This window comes from Salmo salar, chromosome ssa06 (assembly GCF_905237065.1).
Source record: "Salmo salar chromosome ssa06, Ssal_v3.1, whole genome shotgun sequence".
Lineage (NCBI taxonomy): Eukaryota > Metazoa > Chordata > Actinopteri > Salmoniformes > Salmonidae > Salmo > Salmo salar.
Genome location: NC_059447.1, coordinates 73,075,176 through 73,096,857, shown reverse-complemented (window position 1 = coordinate 73,096,857; position 21,682 = coordinate 73,075,176). Strand labels below are relative to the sequence as shown.

The 21,682-nt window shown below is 44.1% G+C and overlaps 1 protein-coding gene across 3 annotated transcripts in view; it reads right to left on the bottom strand.

Annotated features, from left to right (window-relative positions):
* Window positions 1-21,682, bottom strand: part of LOC106607972 (pleckstrin homology domain-containing family G member 1) — a 127,617-nt gene that overhangs the window by 53,454 nt on the left and 52,481 nt on the right. The window contains exon 1 of one of the 3 annotated variants that reach the window (XM_014205511.2): window positions 19,695-20,034. The exons of 1 other annotated variant lie outside the window; for it this stretch is intronic. Coding sequence is in view for 1 of the 2 variants with exons in the window: in XM_014205510.2 (XP_014060985.1) it covers window positions 5,485-5,494 (10 nt within the window). In the remaining variant the exon portion in view is untranslated. Of the gene's footprint in view, window positions 1-5,484; window positions 5,988-19,694; window positions 20,035-21,682 lie in introns of those variants that run through there. One more of the 3 variants, XM_014205510.2, reaches the window with a different exon arrangement.

Genomic DNA, 21,682 nt, shown 5'->3' with positions numbered 1-21,682 from the left:
GGACACCAACAAGCCCCCTGGCGCACACTCTCGCCCTTCCTATGACTATGTGACATACTGGGCTTATTCTCAAAAGTGATTGGATCTCACCACCACACAGAAATCCACACCATAGGAACTGAAATCGTTGCGATCCTATCCTATCCCTCCCTCTCATCAAGCCTGACATAGATTTTCACTTCTCTCTCTCACTAGTATGTATCCCTTACAACTTCCCACATTATTAATGTCTGCATCTGTCCCACTAGCCTGTGCTTGCCGTCCACAGCCTCCCTCGGTCTCCCTACCTCTCTTTTAACAATAGAGGTCGACCGATTAATCGGAATGGCCGATTAATTAGGGTCGATTTCAAGTTTTCATAACAATCGGTAATCGTTTTTTTTTTTACACCTTTATTTAACTAGGCAAGTCAGATTAAGAGCACATTCTTATTTTCAATGACGGCCTAGGAACGGGGGTTAACTGCCTTGTTCAGGGGCAGAACAACAGATTTTTACCTTGTCACCTCGGGGATTCGTTTTTGCAACCTTCCGGTTACTAGTCCAACGCTCTAACCACCTGCCTTACATTGCACTCCACGAGGAGCCTGCTTGGCAGGCTGACTACCTGTTACGCGAAGGCAGCAAGAAGCCAAGGTAAGTTGCTAGCTAGCATTAAACTTATCATTTTGCGAATTTGCGAAAAAAGCACTGTCGTTGCACCAATGTACCTAACCATAAACATCAATGCCTTTCTTTAAAATCAATACACAAGTATATATTTTTAAACCTGCATATTTAGTTAATATTGTCTGCTAACATGAATTTCTTATAACTAGGGGAGTTGTGTCACTTCTCTTGCGTTCCGTACAAGCAGTCAGGGTATATACAGCAGTTTGGGCCGCCTGGCTCATTGCGAACTGTGAAGTCCATTTATTCCTAACAAAGGCAGTAATTAATTTGCCAGAATTGTACATAATTATGACATAATATTGAAGTTTGTGTAATGTAACAGGAATATTTAGACTTAGGGATGCCCCCCATTAGATAAAATACGGAATGGTTCCGTATTTCACTGAAATAATAAACGTTTCGTTTTCGAAATGATAGTTTCCGGATTCGACCATATTAATGACCAAAGGCTCGTATTTCTGTGTGTTATTATGTTATAATTAAGTCTATGATTTGATATTTGATAGAGCAGTCTGACTGAGCGATGGTAGGCAGCAGCAGGCTCGTAAGCATTCATTCAAACAGCACCTTCGTGCGTTTTGCCAGCTGCTCTTCGCAATTCTTCAAGCATAGCACTGTTTATGACTTCAAGCCTATCAACCCCCGAGATTAGGCTGGTGTAAACGATGCGAAATGGCTAGCTAGTTAGCCGGGTGCGCGCTAATATCATTTCAAACGTCACTCGCTCTGAGACTTGGGAGTGGTTGTTCCCCTTGCTCTACATGGGTAACGCTGCTTTGAGGGTGGCTGTTGTCGATGTGTTCCTGGTTCGAGCCCAGGTAGGAGCGAGGAGAGGGACGGAAGCTATACTGTTACACTGGCAATACTAAAGTGCCTATAAGAACATCCAATAGTCAACGGTATATGAAATACAAATCGTATAGAGAGAAATAGTCCTATAATTCCTATAATAACTACAACCTAAAAATTCTTACCTGGGAATATTGAAGACTCATGTTAAAAGGAACCACCAGCTTTCATATGTTCTCATGTTCTGAGCAAGGAACTTAAACGTTAGCTTTTTTTACATGGCACATATTTCACTTTTACTTTCTTCTCCAACACTTTGTTTTTGCATTATTTAAACCAAAAATTGAATATGTTTCATTATTTATTTGAGGCTAAATTGATAGTATTTATGTATTATATTAAGTTAAAATAAGTGTTCATTCAGTATTGTTGTAATTGTCATTATTTCAAATAAATAAATAAATAAATAAATAAACAAATACCGGCCGATTAATCGGTATCGGCTTTTTTTTGTTCCTCCAATAATCGGCATTGAAAAATCATAATCGGTCGACCTCTATTCAACAATACACACAGCAATAGACATGAGAGCTTTTGAGGGTGAAAGGGGAAGATATTGATTTGTTTTGTTTGAGCAATTTCCCCCAAATTGACCTCCCACCCTCCCACCATGCTCCCTCCCCCATCCCTACCCCAGCACGGCTAGCTAAGTATGGGGGCAGATGTCCTACTGAGCTGGGGTAGGTTGGTGGTGTATTGTCCACTGAGCCTCTCAATAGTAATTATGCCCCCCTCTAGCCCCCCTGCCTCAACTCCTCGCGCCCTTCCTGCCACCCCTGAGGGCTCTAATTTGGGTCATGGGCTGCAGAATGGCATTTCAGCACTACCCAAAGAGCTACTTTGTCAAACAGACAGACAGGCAGGTACGGAGAGGAAACCAACACACACCAACTAACAAAAGGCCCTCTGAGATACCAGGAGTGCAGAGATGGAGAAATTAAATAACACACCATTTAAAAAGAGAGTCAACATAGCCCAATGGTGTACAGTGGAGGGTATACGGCATTGCAGCAAATAGGCACACGGCCAGTGGGCCTTCGCGCAAATGTTACAAAATGCAATTGCGGGAAAACACCATGCACATACAAGCCGTTTCACAGACAGAGATGGAAATATCCGTTAGAAGTTTAGAAAGAGGGAAACTCTAAAGATGCAGCAACTATTATGGGTTGATATATGACTAGGAAAATGTCTTTGGCTGCCAGACAATGAAAGAACAGGACAGCGTATACATGAAAGCCTTTATAAAATAATTGCCGCCACGTTTCTATGGTGGTATTTTGGCTATAGGTTACTTTGAAGCAAGGTAAGACATGCCTCATAATATGAAGTAAAATGTCCAGGTTTCAAACAATGAAGAAACAGGAAAAATATAGTGATGCTAATGATAGACCTAACCATCTTCTGGTAGATGGAAAGGCTTTCCCAGAAACCACCTCTATTAAATGTTAAGAAGCTACAAAGTAGCCTATGCCTACCTGGCAGAATGATACCATGATTATTTGCATCAATCCAGTGACCATTTCTTTTGCAAACTCCATCTCATGTGTGCTACAGAAACAATGCTAACCACACAACATTGCTAGGTGCCTGCAGCACAGTTTAATTAAAGGGTAACTACATGAAAAATAAAAATGTCTTACATTTTTCCCAGACCTCAAAAGTCATCCCGATGTGGTTCACGCATTGTTGTGGACTTAGAACACCCAATTTGGTTGTTTTTAAAAACCTCTGAATTTATGACTTAACTGACAGCCTAATGTATCTGATTCAATTAGTAGGCCTACTATTAGCCTACTTGCACAGTACAGGTTGGGTTGGCCTTCCCTTCCCCGGGCATGCTGGTTAGGATTTTATTTTGCTAAATTAGAGTACCCACTTCTCCAGGCACTACACCACTGACATAGCCCATTCATGGCCCATGCGAAAAATAAACTCTACATAGAAACATTGCATGGAAATAAATCCATGTCAATTTAGCAAACAGACACTTTTACACAGAAAACATTATTTGAGTATAAACTTCTGTCAACAGCCTCAGTGAGAAGCTTCCTCCATTGACTGACAGGAAAGTATCTATACCGGATATACAGTTGAAGTCGGAAGTTTACATACGCTTAGGTTGAAGTCATTAAAACTCGTTTTTCAACCACTCCACAAATTTCTTGTTAACAAACTATAGTTTTGGCAAGTCGGTTAGGACATCTACTTTGTGCATGACACAAGTAATTTTTCCAACAGTTGTTTACAGAAAGATTATTTCACTTATAATTCACTGTATCACAATTACAGTGAGTCAGAAGTTTACATACACTAAGTTGACTGTGCCTTTAAACAGCTTGGAAAATTCCAGAAATGTATGTCATGGCTTTAGAAGCTTCTGGTAGACTGACATAATTTGAGTCAATTGGAGGTGTACCTTCAAACTCAGTGCCTCTTTGCTTGACATCATGGGAAAATCAAAAGAAATCACCCTAGACCTCCACAAGTCTGGTTCATCCTTGGGAGCAATTTCCAAACGCCTGAAGGTACCACGTTCATCTGTACAAACAATAGTACACAAGTATAAACACCATGGGACCATGCAGCAGTCATACCGCTCAGGAAGGAGACGCGTTCTGTCTCCTAGAGATGAACGTACTTTGGTGCGAAAAGTGCAAATCAATCCCAGAACAACAGCAAAGGACCCTGTGAAGATGCTGGAGGAAACAGGTATAAAAGTATCTATATCCACAGTAAAACGAGTCCTATGTCGACATAACCTGAAAGGCCGCTCAGCAAGGAAGAAGCCAGTGCTCCAAAACCGCCATAAAAAAGCCATGGTGTATCTGGTACAAACCTGACTCAGTTACACCAGCTCTGTCAGGTGGAATGGGCCAAAATGCCACCAACTTATTGTGTGAAGCTTGTGGAAGGCTACCAAAAACGTTTGACCCAAGTTAAACAATTTAAAGGCAATACACTCAATTAGTATTTGGTAGCATGTAAACTTCTGACCCACTGGGAATGTGATGGAAGAAATAAAAGCTAAAACAAATCACTCTACTATTATTCTGACATTTCACATTCTTAAAATAAAGTGGTGATCCTAACTAAACTAAGACAGGGAATTTTTACTAGGATTTAATGTCAGGAATTGAGAAAAACTGAGTTTAAATGTATTTGGCTAAGGTGTATGTAAACTTCCGACTTCAACTGTATCTCCACCTCTCAAATCAGTGAGACTAGGCTCTACCTACAAACAACGTCTGTGGGGGAGAAATTACAGGAGAGGAACTAAGGATGATCTGAATTTTAAATAATCACTCGTAATCTGCAATGGAACAACAACAATATCAAGAACCAACAACCCTGTGAAAAAGCAAACATGTTGCATTCAACTGCCTCAGCAGGAAAACTAGAAAACACTGTTCACAGCACAGGGGAGAGAACCATTCCACAAAGAGGTCACACATACTTCACACAACAGTGTCAGCAGGGAGAAGATATCACACCAACACACAAAAGGAGCCAACACACAACCACAACTGACAGCAATACGAGGGCTAGATACAACACACAACAAACAAGCAAGGACGACAAAAGCACAACACAAGTTTCATTCAAATGACCTTTACCAGACGCAAGAAATACATGTGGAACTAAAACAGAGCCAGCTCTTACATCCATGTGAATAAAAACATGAACAGGAGTACTCATTCCTACCAGACACACCATCAAGGCATTCACCTTCAAAGACTTTCAATATACCACAAGGCCCCCAGTTTACCACACAAAAAAAATATATATGAAAGATAAAGAAATATACACTCTGCTGCACCTTTGACTGCAGATCAAACACCTGAGCCATTTTTTTACCATACAGAACCAACTGATGTTAAACCTTTACAGTTGAAAGAGCTCTCAAATGGCCTAGGACATAAAACAGTCTACATTAGAAATACCTGAAATAAATTCTGCTTACCAGTTGGCATAATGGCTTTGAATTTCCTTTAGCAAAGATAACAGAGGAGTGAATGTTTTGAAAGAAAACAACAGTCCAGGAAAATTCACATATCCACAGGGAGCAGACTTTTCTGATCGCAGTATTCCCAGTTCCCGCAGCCAGCAGAATTCCCACAGCACACCTCACATTCTCTCAGTCAGCCCGATAAATTTCCTTCTTCAGGGAGCAAGCGTGTAGTCCGCTGCTCCCAACACACTCACTCTGCCACCTATCACAGACAGACTTCTCACTGGTGTAGCAGCTGACCACTTTTGCTGTCCTTTTCTTTCTCTCCGATGCTCTGTATAGCTTTCTCTCTCTTTCTCCTTCGCTGGCTTGGTAAAACGGTCTCTCATTGGGCTCTCGGTCGCTCTTTCAGACAGCCTACATTTCTCTTTCTCTCTCTCTAGTGGTAGCACATACACTCTGTGTATGTCTGTATTTCTCTGTGTGTGCATCAGACTGAATGGCCTTTGCACTCCCCTGTTCCCTCCCCACTGGGCTTTCCCCTCCCCCTGACTCCTCCCCTCTCTCCCACAGCAAATTACAAGGACCCGAGTTCCACAGTAAGTGCCATCTCCAGGGCCGGCACCAGGTATAAGTGACATTAGCGGTTGCTTAGGGCCCTGGCCGCTAGGGGGCCCGTGACCACCAAAATGTTTTGGGGAACTCAGTCGGGGGTCTCAATTGTCTCTGCTGAGAGTTAGACTAGTAGAATATACAAGGTGCAATTTCAAAATGGGGTTGTGAATCAGCAGTTTCTCTCTTGATATGTCAGTAACTGACAGTGACTCAATTAGCCCATCTCAAGATTTTTTTTTGAGATTGGTCTAGCCAGCTATATAAACTTGTAGTAATCATGGTTGAAGTATCAAAATCGGGCACGTACCAATGGGGGGGGCTATATTTTTTTTCAGTGGGCATTGCGTATACTCAGTTCTTAATCCCGACTGATGCGTATCAAAGTAGAATAGTGAACAACATTGGTAGGATTGAAAAGACGTTTCAACTTATATCTACCAGTAAATGCCAACTAAGACAACAATGGGTATGCAGGCCTTTGCATTCAAAAAGTTTGGTCCGAAGTCTAGGTTGAAACTTTGCAATGCGCAATGCAGTCATCAAGAGATGTTTGAATGAACATTTCTTTCCCAACAAACCTTCCCAATAAATGTTGACTGCAAAGTAGACCTACCTGGCAGAATGATATCATGATGATTTGTATCAAAATCGGGAGGGCATACAATGTAGGCCTACATTGTACAGCACAGCACAGAAACACCACTACCCCTATGATGCGATTTCAGTGACAACAGAAACTGTATTTCAATTCCATAATTTAGAATTTGTATTAGGATATTGTATTTGAATGTCATATTTTTTTTATTTGTAATGCAAAAATTGAATCCAGAAATGTAACTTGTATTTCATGATCTGAAACTGAATATTGCATTCAGTTCTAAAATTCTATTTAATTGAATATTCAAGTTCAATATTTATAAATTCATTTTTAATATGGTAGATATTGCATACATTTTCTGTGTATCAAGTTTACATAATATAATTTCAAGTTTATCCAAGTTTCAGACATGTATATTCAACTTCTCAGATGCATTCAGATTCAGTCTTTTAATTCAGTTCTCTAAATTCAGATTCAAAACCAGAGACAACATCCTGGTACTTTGACAGTCAGGAAAGGTCGAGGAAAACAGATAAAATCAAATGCTTACTGTGGTAACAGAATCTTCTGTCAGTTTCTGAAGCCAATGTGGCATGTTCCATTTATTTTCTTACACTGAATTTGACTCTAGCATTTGAGCCATTTTGGCTATTAGCTATTATGACCCCATTCCTGAAAGCTAAGTCTCTCTGGAGCATGGACATTCCCCGCTATGATGATCACAGGATGCGTTAGAAAGGAGTGTCACAAAAAATATATATATTTGGACCCATAAGAATATAGGTTAAAATGCCCCTTCATAGCCCTTCTAAGGATAGTCTTTCCACTCCCTGTTTAATCTTGCACTTGTGACTGACTGGGTTCAAACCAGGTCTCCTGTAGATAACAAGACTGTGTTAGCAAATTTAGCGAATGCCTATAGAGAAAAGTACAGGAAGTTCATGTAAAGGACGGCACGCTGCTTGCTTAACGATTACAGTTGAAACTCAGGACATCTGCCTCGCAAACACACGTGACAGCCCTCCTGAAGCGTTCCAACCCATCATGCTATTAAAAAAGGCCTTCTTCAATTGTGCAAGGGGCAACACTTCAGAGTTTCACAGATCCCATCTGCTACACTAACACAAGTCTTCAAGATCCAGCAAGGTTACTCGCGTGGTTTGGTGATCCATGCTTACGTGATGAGAACCTTGCCTGAGACCTGAAGACATGTTAGTTTGACATGTGTTATTTTGTCTTAAAGATAGTCTAGGTTCAAGTCTCCGCTAACGTGACTGACTGGGTTAAGACTGTTAGTCTATTGAGCTAAAGCCTAGGCATTGGTCCTGTGACTTGGATGGGTCTCATCAAAGAGGAGGTCAAAGGGGTTCGCTGACCATGCTCGTGTGATGAGTAACTGTTAGAGCTCGGAGCTTAAGAAATTCACTGTTTCCTGCAATTACGACGCTGTGCATATGACTAATAAACTCATCTAATCCAACTTGTCTGAGACCTGAAAGGTTACATAGTGTGGTGCACAGGAGACAACAGGAGACCCATCAGTCAAACTAACACGTCTTCATGTCTCAGCCAAGGATGCTCATCACAGACCTATATCCATCCTGCCCTGCCTTTCTAAAGTCTTTGAAAGCCAAGTTAACAAACAGATCACCGACCATTTCGAATCCCACCGTACCTTCTCAGCTATGCAATCTGGTTTCCGAGCTGGTCATGGATGCACCTCAGCCACGCTCAAGGTCCTAAACAGTATCATAAACACCATCGATAAAAGACAGCACTGTGCAGCCTTCTTCATCGACCTGGCCAAGGCTTTCGACACTGTCAATCACCGCATTCTTATCGGCAGACTCAATAGCCTTGGTTTCTCAAATGACTGCCTAGCCTGGTTCACTAACTACTTCTCAGATAGAGTTCAGTGTGTCAAATCGGACGGCCTGTTGTCCGGACCTCTGGCAGTCTCTATGGGGGTGCCACATGGTTCAATTCTCGGGCCGACTCTTTTCTCTGTATATATCAATTATATCGCTCTTGCTGCTGGTGATTCTCTGATCCACCTCTACGCAGACGACACCATTCTGTATCTGGCCCTTCTTTGGACACTTAACAAACCTTCAAACGAGCTTCAATGCCATTCAACACTCCTTCCGTAGCATCCAACTGCTCTTTAATGCTAGTAAAACTAAATGCATGCTCTTCAACCGATTGCTGCCCGCACCCACCCGCCCGACTAGCATCACTACTCTGGACGGTTCTGACTTAGAATATGTGGACAACTACAAATACCTAGGTGTCTGGTTAGACTGTAAACCGTCCTTCCAGACTCACATTAAGCATCTCCAATCCAAAATTAAATATAGAATCAGCTTCCTATTTCACAACAAAGCCTCCTTCACTCATGCTGCCAAACATACCCTCGTAAAACTGACTATCCTACCGATCCTTGACTTTGGCGATGTCATTTACAAAATAGCCTCCAACACTCTACTCAGCAAATTGGATGTACTCTATCACAGTGCCATCCATTTTGTCACTAAAGCACCATATGCTACCCACCACTGCGACCTGTATGGTCTCGTTGGCTGGCCCTCGCTGCATATCCGTTGCCAAACCCACTGGCTCCAGGTCATCTATAAGTCTTTGCTAGGTAAAGCCCCGCCTTATCTCAGCTCACTGGTCACCATAGCAACACCCACCCGTAGCACGTGCCCCAGCAGGTATATTTCACTGGTCATCCCCAAAGCCAACACCTCCTTTGGCCGCCTTTTCTTCCAGTTCTCTGCTGCCAATGACTGGATCGAATTGCAAAAGTCACTGAAGCTGGAGACTTATATCTCCCTCACTAACTTTAAGCATTAGCTGTTAGAGCAGCTTACCGATCACTGCACCTGTACACAGCCCATCTGTAAATAGCCCACCCAACTACCTCATCCCCATATTGTTCTTTTTTTGCTCTTTTGCACCCCAGTATCTCAACTTGCACATCATCATCTGCACATCTATCACTCCAGTGTTAATGCTAAATTGTAATTAATTACTATGGCCTATTTATTGCCTTTACCTCCCTAATCTTACTACATTTGCACACACTGTATATAGATTTTTCTATTGTGTTATTGACTGCACGTTTGTTTATCCCATGTGTAACTCTGTTGTTGTTTTTGTCGCACTGCTTTGCTTTATCTTGGCCAGGTAGCAGTTGTAAGTGAGAACTTCTCAACTGGCCTACCTGGTTAAATAAAAAAAATATACACTGCTCAAAAAAATAAAGGGAACACTTAAACAACACAATGTAACTCCAAGTCAATCACACTTCTGTGAAATCAAACTGTCCACTTAGGAAGCAACACTGATTGACAATACATTTCACATGCTGTTGTGCAAATGGAATAGACAACAGGTGGAAATTATAGGCAATTAGCAAGACACCCCCAATAAAGGAGTGGTTCTGCAGGTGGGGACCACAGACCACTTCTCAGTTCCTATGCTTCCTGGCTGATGTTTTGGTCACTTTTGAATGCTGGCGGTGCTTTCACTCTAGTGGTAGCATGAGACAGAGTCTACAACCCACACAAGTGGCTCAGGTAGTGCAGCTCATCCAGGATGGCACATCAATGCGATCTGTGGCAAGAAGGTTTGCTGTGTCTGTCAGCGTAGTGTCCAGAGCATGGAGGCACTACCAGGAGACAGGCCAGTACATCAGGAGACGTGGAGGAGGCCGTAGGGGGGCAACAAACCAGCAGCAGGACCGCTACCTCCGCCTTTGTGCAAGGAGGAGCAGGAGAAGCACTGCCAGAGCCCTGCAAAATGACCTCCAGCAGACCACAAATGTGCATGTGTCTGCTCAAAACGGTCAGAAACAGACTCCATGAGGGTGGTATGAGGGCCCGACGTCCACAGGTGGGGGTTGTGCTTACAGCCCAACACCGTGCAGGACGTTTGGCATTTGCCAGAGAACACCAAGATTGGCAAATTCGCCACTGGCGCCCTGTGCTCTTCACAGATGAAAGCAGGTTCACACTGAGCACGTGACAGACGTGACAGAGTCTGGAGACGCCGTGGAGAACGTTCTGCTGCCTGCAACATCCTCCAGCATGACCGGTTTGGCGGTGGGTCAGTCATGGTGTGGGGTGGCATTTCTGGGGGGGGCCGCACAGCCCTCCATGTGCTCGCCAGAGGTAGCCTGACTGCCATTAGGTACCGAGATGAGATCCTCAGACCTCTTGTGAGACCATATGCTGGCCCTGGGTTCCTCCTAATGCAAGACAATGCTAGACCTCATGTGGCTGGAGTGTGTCAGCAGTTCCTGCAAGAGGAAGGCATTGATGCTATGGACTGGCCCGCCTGTTCCCCAGACCTGAATCCAATTGAGCACATCATGTCTCGCTCCATCCACCAACGCCACGTTGCACCACAGACTGTCCAGGAGTTGGCGGATGCTTTAGTCCAGGTCTGGGAGGAGATCCCTCAGGAGACCATCCGCCACCTCATCAGGAGCATGCCCAGGCGTTGTAGGGAGGTCATACAGGCATGTGGAGGCCACACACACTACTGAGCCTCATTTTGACTTGTTTTAAGGACATTACATCAAAGTTGGATCAGCCTGTAGTGTGGTTTTCCACTTTAATTTTGAGTGTGACTCCAAATCCAGACCTCCATGGGTTGATAAATTGGATTTCCATTGATTATTTTTGTGTGATTTTGTTGTCAGCACATTCAACTATGTAAAGAAAAAAGTATTTAATAAGATTATTTCTTTCATTCAGATCTAGGATGTGTTGTTTAAGTGTTCCCTTTATTTTTTTGAGCAGTATATAATAATTAAACATAGCCTCGTGAGATGGCCTGATCCCGCGAGCTTACATGAATGATTCGCTACACACGGTAATCGGTCTGGTAATTACGAGGCTACTCATCACACCACCTCTGTTGCACTCATTAAATGGGATGCACAGATCCTTCTGCCACAGAAAGTGTTGTTGTGCAGTAGGCGTCTGTCTGTCTGTCTGTCTGTCTGTCTGTCTGTCTGTCTGTGTGTTTTAGTCAAATCAACTATATATATAGGCTACTGAGCTTGTCTGATGCTTTAAGCACATTACGATTAAATAATTAAGACACAAGTTACTCAAGAGGGAGCCAGAGATCAAGATAGTTTTTCCTCCTTCTGGTTAGGCTGTTTCCGACCCTCCTCCTGCTGCTGCTGGCCTTAGCAGATTCTGCTGTTACGCTCCTGAAGTTGCAGGTCGATAATAGGCTACACCAGCTATCTCATTATCATGTGGTTAATCAAAATTCTAAAATGAACTTCTATTTCGAACAAAGTAAAAATAGCCTACATAAAGCCAACAAATAAAAACATTGCAGCCTGCAGGTTGACAATATCCTGATAAAAATAAATATCCTATAAATCACATTGGATACGCATGGCCTGTCTGCAAGGAACCTGAAACATTGTATTGTATCAACTATTAACTTTGGTCTGGCCTGATGCTGGCAGTAGCAAACTTGCAACATTGTATAAATATTCTGGGCCCTCAGAGTTTCCTGCACCAGTGAGCTCCAGACAGGATAGACATAGCTGTAGGCAATTTACGCAAAGAATAAGTAATCGGGTAGGCCTATTTTATGACGTTTCCCCTGGATCAGAGCATTACATTTTTTCCCTCCCTTTCACACGAAGCGGTTATCAAAAGAGAGCTAGAAAGACATTTCAAATAGGCTACGTTGAGGAACTACTGTCATTCTCAACGGATGTAAAAACAGACTTTGTTTACTTGCTGTTTGAGGTGAAGAAAAAATTACTTTGAGAAGCTCCACAGTGGTGTTAAGTTAACAAAATACTATCAGATCTTGGTCAACCAACAGCCTATTGACCAAACAATCGACCAGACAACTAAATGGGGTCAGACTCATTCTTATGGGGGACAAATTGCGTTTTTCTTTGACACTCCCTTCTAACTTGGCCTGTGATCATCATAGAGGGAAACAGAATGCACATCAAAACGCCAGATAGTCTTAGCTTTCAGGAATGGGGTCATAATAGCTCATAGCCAAAATGGTTCAAATGCTAGAGTCAAATTCAGCTTAAGAAAATGAATTCAACATGCCACAATGGCTTAAGAAACTGCCAGAAGTTTCTGTTTACCACAGTAAGCGTTTGATTCTATCTGTTCAGCTCTACCTTTCCTGACTGGCAAAGTACCAGTATGAGAAGTTGAATATACAGTTGAAGTCAGAAGTTTACATAAACGAGTTTTAATGACTCCAACCTAAGTGTTTCAACCACTCCACAAATTTCTTGTTAAACTATAGTTTTGGCAAGTCGGTTAGGACATCTACTTTGTGCATGACACAAGTAATTTTTCCAATAATAGTTTACAGACAGATTATTTCACTTATAATTCACTCCATCACAATTCCAGTGGGTCAGAAGTTTACATGCCCTAAGTTGACTGTGCCTTTAAACAGCTTGGAAAATTCCAGAAAGTGATGTCAAGGCTTTAGAAGCTTCTGAGGCTAATTGACATAATTTGAGTCAATTGGAGGTGTACCTGTGGATGTATTTCAAGGCCTACCTTCAAACTCAGTGCCTCTTTGCTTGACATCATGGGAAAATCAAAAGAAATCAGCCAAGACCTCAGAAAAAAAATTGTAGACCACAAGTCTGGTTCATCCTTGGGAGCAATTTCCAAACGCCTGAAGGTACCACGTTCATCTGTACAAACAATAGTACGCAAGTATAAACACCATGGGACCACGCAGCTGTCATACCGCTCAGGAAGGAGACGCGTTCTGTCTCCTAGAGATGAACGTACTTTGGTGCGAAAAGTGCAAATCAATCCCAGAACAACAGCAAAGGACCTTGTGAAGATGCTGGAGGAAATAGGTACAAAAGTATCTATATCCACATTAAAACGAGTCCCATGTCGACATAACCTGAAAGGCCACTCAGCAAGGAAGAAGCCACTGCTCCAAAACCGGCATAAAAAAAGCCAGACTAAGGTTTGCAACTGCACATGGGGACAAAGATACCAAATACTAATTGAGTATATGTAAACTTCTGACCCACTGGGAATGTGATGAAAGAAATAAAAGCTGAAATAAAGCATTCTCTCTAATATTATTCTGACATTTCACATTCTTAAAATAAAGTGGTGATCCTAACTGACCTAAGACAGGGAATTTTTACTAGGATTAAATGTCAGGAATTGTGGAAAAACTGAGTTTAAATGTATTTGGCTAAGGTGTATGTAAACTCCGACTACAACTGTATGAAACTTTGATTAAATTGAAATTATGGTTTGTAAACTTGATACACAGACAATGAACGCAATATCATATTGAAAGTGAATATATAAATATTGAATTTGAATATTCAATTAAACTTACATTTGATTTTAAAACAGAATGCAATATTCATTCAATTCTGTTTCAAATCAAGAAAAACAAGTTCAATTTATGAATTCAATGATTCAATTTGTGCAGTAAACATTCAAAAATATTAAAAACAAATTCAATATCCTAATACAAATTCATTGTATCCAACATTGTGCAAAACGTTTCTGTGAAAAAACAGGTTTGGCCACCTCAAACGCTGTCTGTTGCCTCAATCGTATCTGGACGTTCTAAATAAGTGTTCTAAATCACACCGGTTTGAGTGTACGCTGCAGGGAGAACTGTAGAATGATCACACCCATGTGTTCGTAAGCATCAAAGGTTTAACGTGGCATAAGTCGTGGCAAAATGTATAGAATTGCAGGAAATTTGCTTTGAAACTGCAAAAATGTCTCTCCACCCTATGGCAAAGTGTAGAATTGCAGGAAATGATCTGTACAGCTTCCAATTGTTACCTCCGCCTAGGGCTGGGTGATATATACCGTGTGACGATAGAAAAACGTCTTATCGTTTCATATTATGCTTATTTCGTTGTGTCGCAAATCACACTCTTTAATGCAATATTTTACATCAATTGGCTGACGCTTTGCGATATTTGCAACACAAACAAACATGGAGGAGAGTGAACGTGACACAGAGCACGGAGACACAGAGCTCGTACCTAAAACAGGAGCTACTTCAGTCGTATGGACGTGCTTTGGGTATGAAATGTCTGGACACGGACCAGAAAACCGTCCTCTGCAAAATATGCCACAGGCTGGTCCCAATAACAGGCACAAACACCACTAACCTCTTTTACCACCTACGCAAGAATCATGTGAAACAGTACGGAGAGAGTCTACGGATGAGACCCAAAAAAGTACAGTCGGGTGCTCAAAACAAACCCCTGACTCAGACGTTGTTTAGTTTGGATATTTTAGACCATATTCAAATTTTAGGCCTATTTACTTGATGTTTTCTACTTACCTTCTTAGATTTTATACATGAATATTTTGTTACACGCTTAATTGAAAATTTGTACAAAGGTTCTAAATAAAAGAAAAAATAATCAAATATGAGTAAGTACTTTTTATTTGTTGAGTATAATTCAAAATGTAATAAGAAATAGGCCTTTACATATGGTAATTTTATATAAACAATTTATTCATTGAATTTACAGAAAATGTGCTATATCGTGATATGTATCGTTATCGGGATATCGGAGATATGAGATTTTGGTGATATCGCCCAGCCCGAACTCCTCCCCATGGCAAAATGAGTAGAATTGCATGAAATCAGTTAAATTGCCAAACATTTTCTCCACTCCATGGCAAAATGTGTAGAATTCCAGCAAACTTGCTTCAAAACTGCAAATTCTCTGCACCCCATGGCAAAATGTGTAGAATTGCAGGAAATTTACTCAAATTGAATTATCTCTCAAATTTCACAGATTCTCACTCACACTCTCTTTACAAGGAGGATTAGCCCTAATCAATAGCTGGTAGCCGTCCCAAACAAAAGACCCCCCCAGCCCACTACTTGTGTTTAGTGTTCAGTTTTTCACCCTATATACACAGAATGGGTTTGTAATGGGACAAGTGTGAGAGTGTAAGTTTGCATACATACAGGTACACTGTGCATCAAACAAGAATGGAATGCAACAGGAAGTATATTTCTTTCATAAGAAAAGGTAATCGCCACATGTTCCAAATGAACACCATTTGTTTATTACAAACCGTTACAAATATTTAATTTCAATTTTAATAAGTGATCACCTAGTCTGTGGACAGTTCAGCTCACGTCAGGACAGACACCAGCTAATGACCACACGTTTCAGACAATAGCTGCTGCAACACACACACACACACACACACACACACACACACACACACACACACACACACACACACACACACACGAGTAGGTCGGCTGTTTGTCCCCCTTCTTCAGAGGAGAGGTACTGGTCCCAGCAGCAGGGCATCCCCTAAACCCTCCCCCTTTTACTGACCATACAATAATACTGCCCCCCTCCCCTACCGGTCAGTGCAGCTTACTGGTCACTGGTCAGTAGGTTACCATACAACGCTAGTGAACCCTCTCAGTGGGAACTCTAACTAGAGCCCCCACCCCAACACGTCTCAGGAAACATCCAGTAAGTAGTCCATCTCCAGCAGCACAACCCCTCTAGTACTAAGGGGACCCACTGACCCCAAACACCGACCGCCTTCTCCCCTTGCCACATAACGAGCACCCCCGGCTAAGCAAATACACAACACCATTGACCAGCGCTCCTGCTCCGAAGTCTGGGCAGTTCATTAAGGACCAATCCCTACAGTCAGTCACAGCCTATCCTATCTGACACCCTCTCTTACCCTCGTTTCCTCCTAACTAATATAACTTTTACAACTCCTCCACTTTCCCTCTGGCTCTTCAGAAGCAAAACGATTCTTCTGAAAACAGCCCTCTCCACTTCATGGCTAACACAGGGCACCCACAAACACATGCACACACACACTTAGGGTTTGAGGGTTTGTGTGGTTGCCAGGATGATCGAGGCTATAGCGCTGTGGTCACCATGGTAACAGTCAGGCGCTCAGCTCACCCCCGAGCCTGAGGAAGGGAGTGAAGAGAGGCACCGAGGGCAGAGCGTCAATAAAGCCCTCTATTCCTCATAGCACTCAGACAGACAGACACTTGGAGTGGGGTAAGGATTCACACACACACACACACACACACACACACACACACTCAGAGAGCTTGAACACAAGAGACCAACAAAACTTTGTGGAAAAGTTCTGCACGAAAGGAAAAAAGTGACTCGTTCCAACCCCCTCGGCGCTTTAGCATCTGTCCCAAGAGGGGGGCTACAGACGGGAAGGGGGGGGGGGAGGGTTGTTATTGCAGTCGGCACAGAGTGAGCGTGTGTGCGCTTCCTCAGACGACCTGACAGCTCCTTCGTTTTCCCAGCTGTGCCAGTCACAATGAGGCCAGTGTGTTTCTACAGTAAACCAGTCTGGGAGCAGAGGAGGAGGGGTTCAGTACTGAGGGCTAGATAGAAGGGGAGGGGTCATTTATTTACAGATACCCTCCTCTCCTCCTTCTGTGACCCTGTTACACTGTCAGTCCAGAGATGGATCACTTGTAGATCTGAGGGAAGCTCCATTCTTCTCGTCCACATTCACCTTATGTCACTGTAGGAAAGTCAACATAATCATTCATTCTGCATACCTCACCTCTTACATTCTCTCTTGATATTTGACTGTACTGTTTTATACAGTATATCAACATTCATTTCAACTACTTCAACTAAAGTCTAACAGTGCAACAAGAGTTTCATATGGGTTTTCAGAACAATTGAAGTCCATGTGAATAGCAGTGAATTAAAAAAAATGATATCACTGAAACAGACCAATTAAAAAGCACTCTCCTCCACCTGGTGGCCTCCATAATGTGTCTAATTTATTTTCCTAAGATTCCTGCCTTATGAGCTTCCCATATTCCCTGAGCAGTGTGCAGCAGTCTGGCCACGGTGCCGGGACAAGTCCAGGAATGTCTGAGTCCGGGGGACAGAATTCAGACTGTGAATATAGCTCCTACAAGAGCAGGGATCCCTCGGGATGACCAGAGGAACTGGAAAACCCATGAGGAAAACAAGGAGCAGCTTCCGCCTTACAGCAGACTAAACAACAACAACGAACAGCAGCAGCTCTTTGACCACAACAGAAACTACCACTTCCAATACTATAAAAGATAGTAACTAGTATATTGTTTAGTATTCACATAAACGGCTTAATGAGTAAACAAATCACTACAGGCAGAAGAAGAGTGGAAATTAGGGAGGGAGGGAGGGAGAGAAGTGAACTGGGGCACAGAACTTAAAAAAGGGGCAAGAAAGAGAGGAGGCTGCCAGAGTTACAACTGGACATGGTAGTGTGTGTGTGTGTGTGTGTGTGTGTGTGTGTGTGTGTGTGTGTGTGTGTGTGTGTGTGTGTGTGTGTGTGTGTGTGTGCGAGACTGTGTGCGTGTGTGTGCGAGACTGTGTGCGTGTGTGTGCGAGACTGTGTGCGTGTGTGTGCGAGACTGTGTGTGTGTGTGTGTGTGTGTGACTGTGTGTGTGTGTGACTGTGTGTGTGTGTGTGTGTGTGTGTGTGTGTGTGTGTGTGTGTGTGTGTGTGTGTGTGTGTGTGTGTGTGTGTGTGTGTGTGTGTGTAGGGGACAGACGGAGGAAGCTGTGTTTAGACTCAGATTAAAAATGCAGGATGAGGGTCCAGCAGGAAGAGATTGTGAAAGGGCCTACCTCTCCACCCTCTCTCCTCCACCCTCTCTCCCCCACCCTCTCTCCCCCACCCTCTCTCCCCCACCCTCTCTCCCCCACCTCTTCTCTCACTACTCCCACCATTACAACACAACTAAACACAGCCCCCTGGACATAGGAAGAACAGACACGTCTCAATGAAACACACACGTTTCCTTGGTAACTTAAGAGTTTATGAAACTCAAAATGTAAACATAAACAGTACTATTCTATTCTGTAAGAAGTTGAAATAAATCAAGGCTAAATATGATCCAAAGACAAATGACTTTTCAAGTTGTTCTGTCCACCTCCGTGTGTGACGCAGTTTGGCTGGATGCCCCAGTTACCCCTCTCACAATAAGGACACTCGCGCGCGCACACACACACACACACACACACACACACACACACACACACACACACACACACACACACACACACAAGCCGCCCCCCCCCCACACACACACACACACACAGCCGCCCCCCCCACACACACACACACACACACACACACACACACACACACACACACTAGTGTTCGAAAGGTGAGATAGTCGAGTGTGAGGTTGACAGACAGCAACAACAACATGAAAAAACAGGCCAAAGCCCTATCAATCCATCATTATCCTCCACATCAAACAAATCAATCACATTTCAAATCATAGAAGGCTTACAACATTAAGATCCAGACACACGTCTTCATTCCATTTCAATAAAACAAGACAAAAAACCCACTAACATCTCAATACATTATACTACAACAACCCTCCATCACACACATCCTAGCACTCTAAACATAGGATACTGTAGCTGCCAACCTGCAGCCCCGCATGATCATACACACAAACATGAAGCTTCAGAGAACCAGAAGGATGTATACACTGTTGGACACTAGTAGACACTAGACAGTGACACACAAACACACACACCTTTACCTTAACTGCAGAAGAGAGGATAGATGCTATAATACCAATGGACTGACATCTAATTAAAGGGGGATCCAAGGCTACCATAAGCTCCAGGCTAAATTAAAACCTTGGACAGAGTCCTTTCAGATCAGAGCAGCCCAGGCGCATCAACCACCACAATGATGATTAAATGAGACTCGGGCAGGGGAAAACCATGAGTTAATGTAAAGGAGACTCGTGTTGAGATCAGCTTCAGCATCACACATTATAGCTTATATTTCAGCCTTACAAATTCACTACTTTAAAACTGATATACACTTTCAAAAAGACCTCTGCTGTGAATCTCCCTGACAAAGTCTGATTCATAGTCACACCATATAAGTGTACAGTATATATCGATATTACAGAACAACAGCATTAGGAAGTCCCTCCTCACCTTTGAGACTGTTCCAATGGCTAGTCTTTCCGTTGGGCAGCCAGTCGCTGATGATATCCCAGTATCCTTTAACTGTTTAGGTCCATCTCTACGCATCGGGAAGTTTTGCCTCACACACACACTAAAACTCGTACACGCTCTAAAGCGGAAAGCTATTCTGTATATTGGGATGGTCAGTGGAAAGACAGGTCTCCACCTCTATGAGGTCAGTCAGCTCAGAGAGAGAGGGGAGAGAAGCGAGGTGAGCAGATGGGAGCGGAACAGAAAGGAGCAGAGCCGACTGGGAGGGGAGAGAGAAGGGAGCGTTCGTCCAGCCAGCCCACATCCTGACCAATTACTGCTGCAAGAGAAACCTCTCTCTTTCACTTTCTCTATCACACTCTCGCTCTCTCCATCACTCTCCCTCTCACACGTGCTCCCTCTCACACGCACGCGCACCCTCTCACACGCACGCGCACCCTCTCACACGCACGCGCACCCTCTCACACGCACGCGCACCCTCTCACACGCACCCTCTCACACGCACGCGCACCCTCTCTCTCACACACGCACCCTCTCTCTCACACACGCACCCTCTCTCTCACACACGCACCCTCTCTCTCACACACGCACCCTCTCTCTCACACACGCACACACACACACACACACACACACACACACACACACACACACACTCCCTCTCACATGCTCCCTCTCTCTCTCACACACGCTCCCTCTCTCTCACACACACACACACACCCTCTCTCACACACACGCACCCTCTCTCTCACACACACACACACTCCCTCTCACATGCTCCCTCTCTCTCACACACGCTCCCTTTCTCTCTCACACACACACACGCTCCCTCTCTCTCACACACAAGCTCCCTCTCTCACACACACGCTCCCTCTCTCACACACATGCACCCTCTCTCACACACACGCACCCTCTCTCACACACACGCGCACACACACACACACACACACACACGCTCCCTCTCACATGCTCCCTCTCTCTCACACACGCTCCCTCTCTCACACACACACACACACGCACCCTCTCTCTCACACACACACATGCTCCCTCTCTCACACACACGCTCCCTCTCTCACACACACGCTCCCTCTCTCACACACACACACACGCACGCGCTCCCTCTCTCACACACACACACGCGCTCCCTCTCTCACACACACACACGCGCTCCCTCTCTCACACACACACACGCGCTCCCTCTCTCACACACACACACGCGCTCCCTCTCTCACACACACACACGCGCTCCCTCTCTCACACTCACACACGCGCTCCCTCTCTCTCTCTCACGCGCTCCCTCCCTCCCTCTCTCACGCGCTCCCTCCCCCTCTCACGCGCTCCCTCCCCCTCTCACGCGCTCCCTCCCCCTCTCACGCGCTCCCTCCCCCTCTCACGCGCTCCCTCCCCCTCTCACGCGCTCCCTCCCTTTCACGCGCTCCCTCCCTCTCACGCGCTCCCTCTCACTCAAACACACGCACGCGCTCCCTCTCACTCAAACACACGCACGTGCTCTCCCCCCCTCACATGCTCCCCTCCCCCCTCACACGCGCTCTCACGCGCATGCTCCCCCCCTCTCGACCCCCCCACCGCTTGCGCTCCGCCCCTCTTGCTCGCACGCTCCCCCCCCCTTGCGCACGCATCTCTCTCGCATTACTTATTGTTTTATTTCACAGTAGAGCCCCCTGTCACCGTCAACATGCCTCAGATAGTGCTTTTGTCCCACCCCCACACATGCAGAGACCTCACCTGGCTTAACTAGTGCCTCCAGAGATGCAACCTCTCTCATCGTCACTCAATGCCTAGGTTTACCTTCACTGTGTTATTGACTGTATGTTTGTTTATTACATGTGTAACTCTGTTGTTTTTGGTCACACTGCTTCGCTTTATCTTGGCCAGGTTGCAGTTGTAAATGAGAACTTGTTCTCAACTGGCCTACCTGGTTAAATAATGGTGAAATAAATCAAATAAAA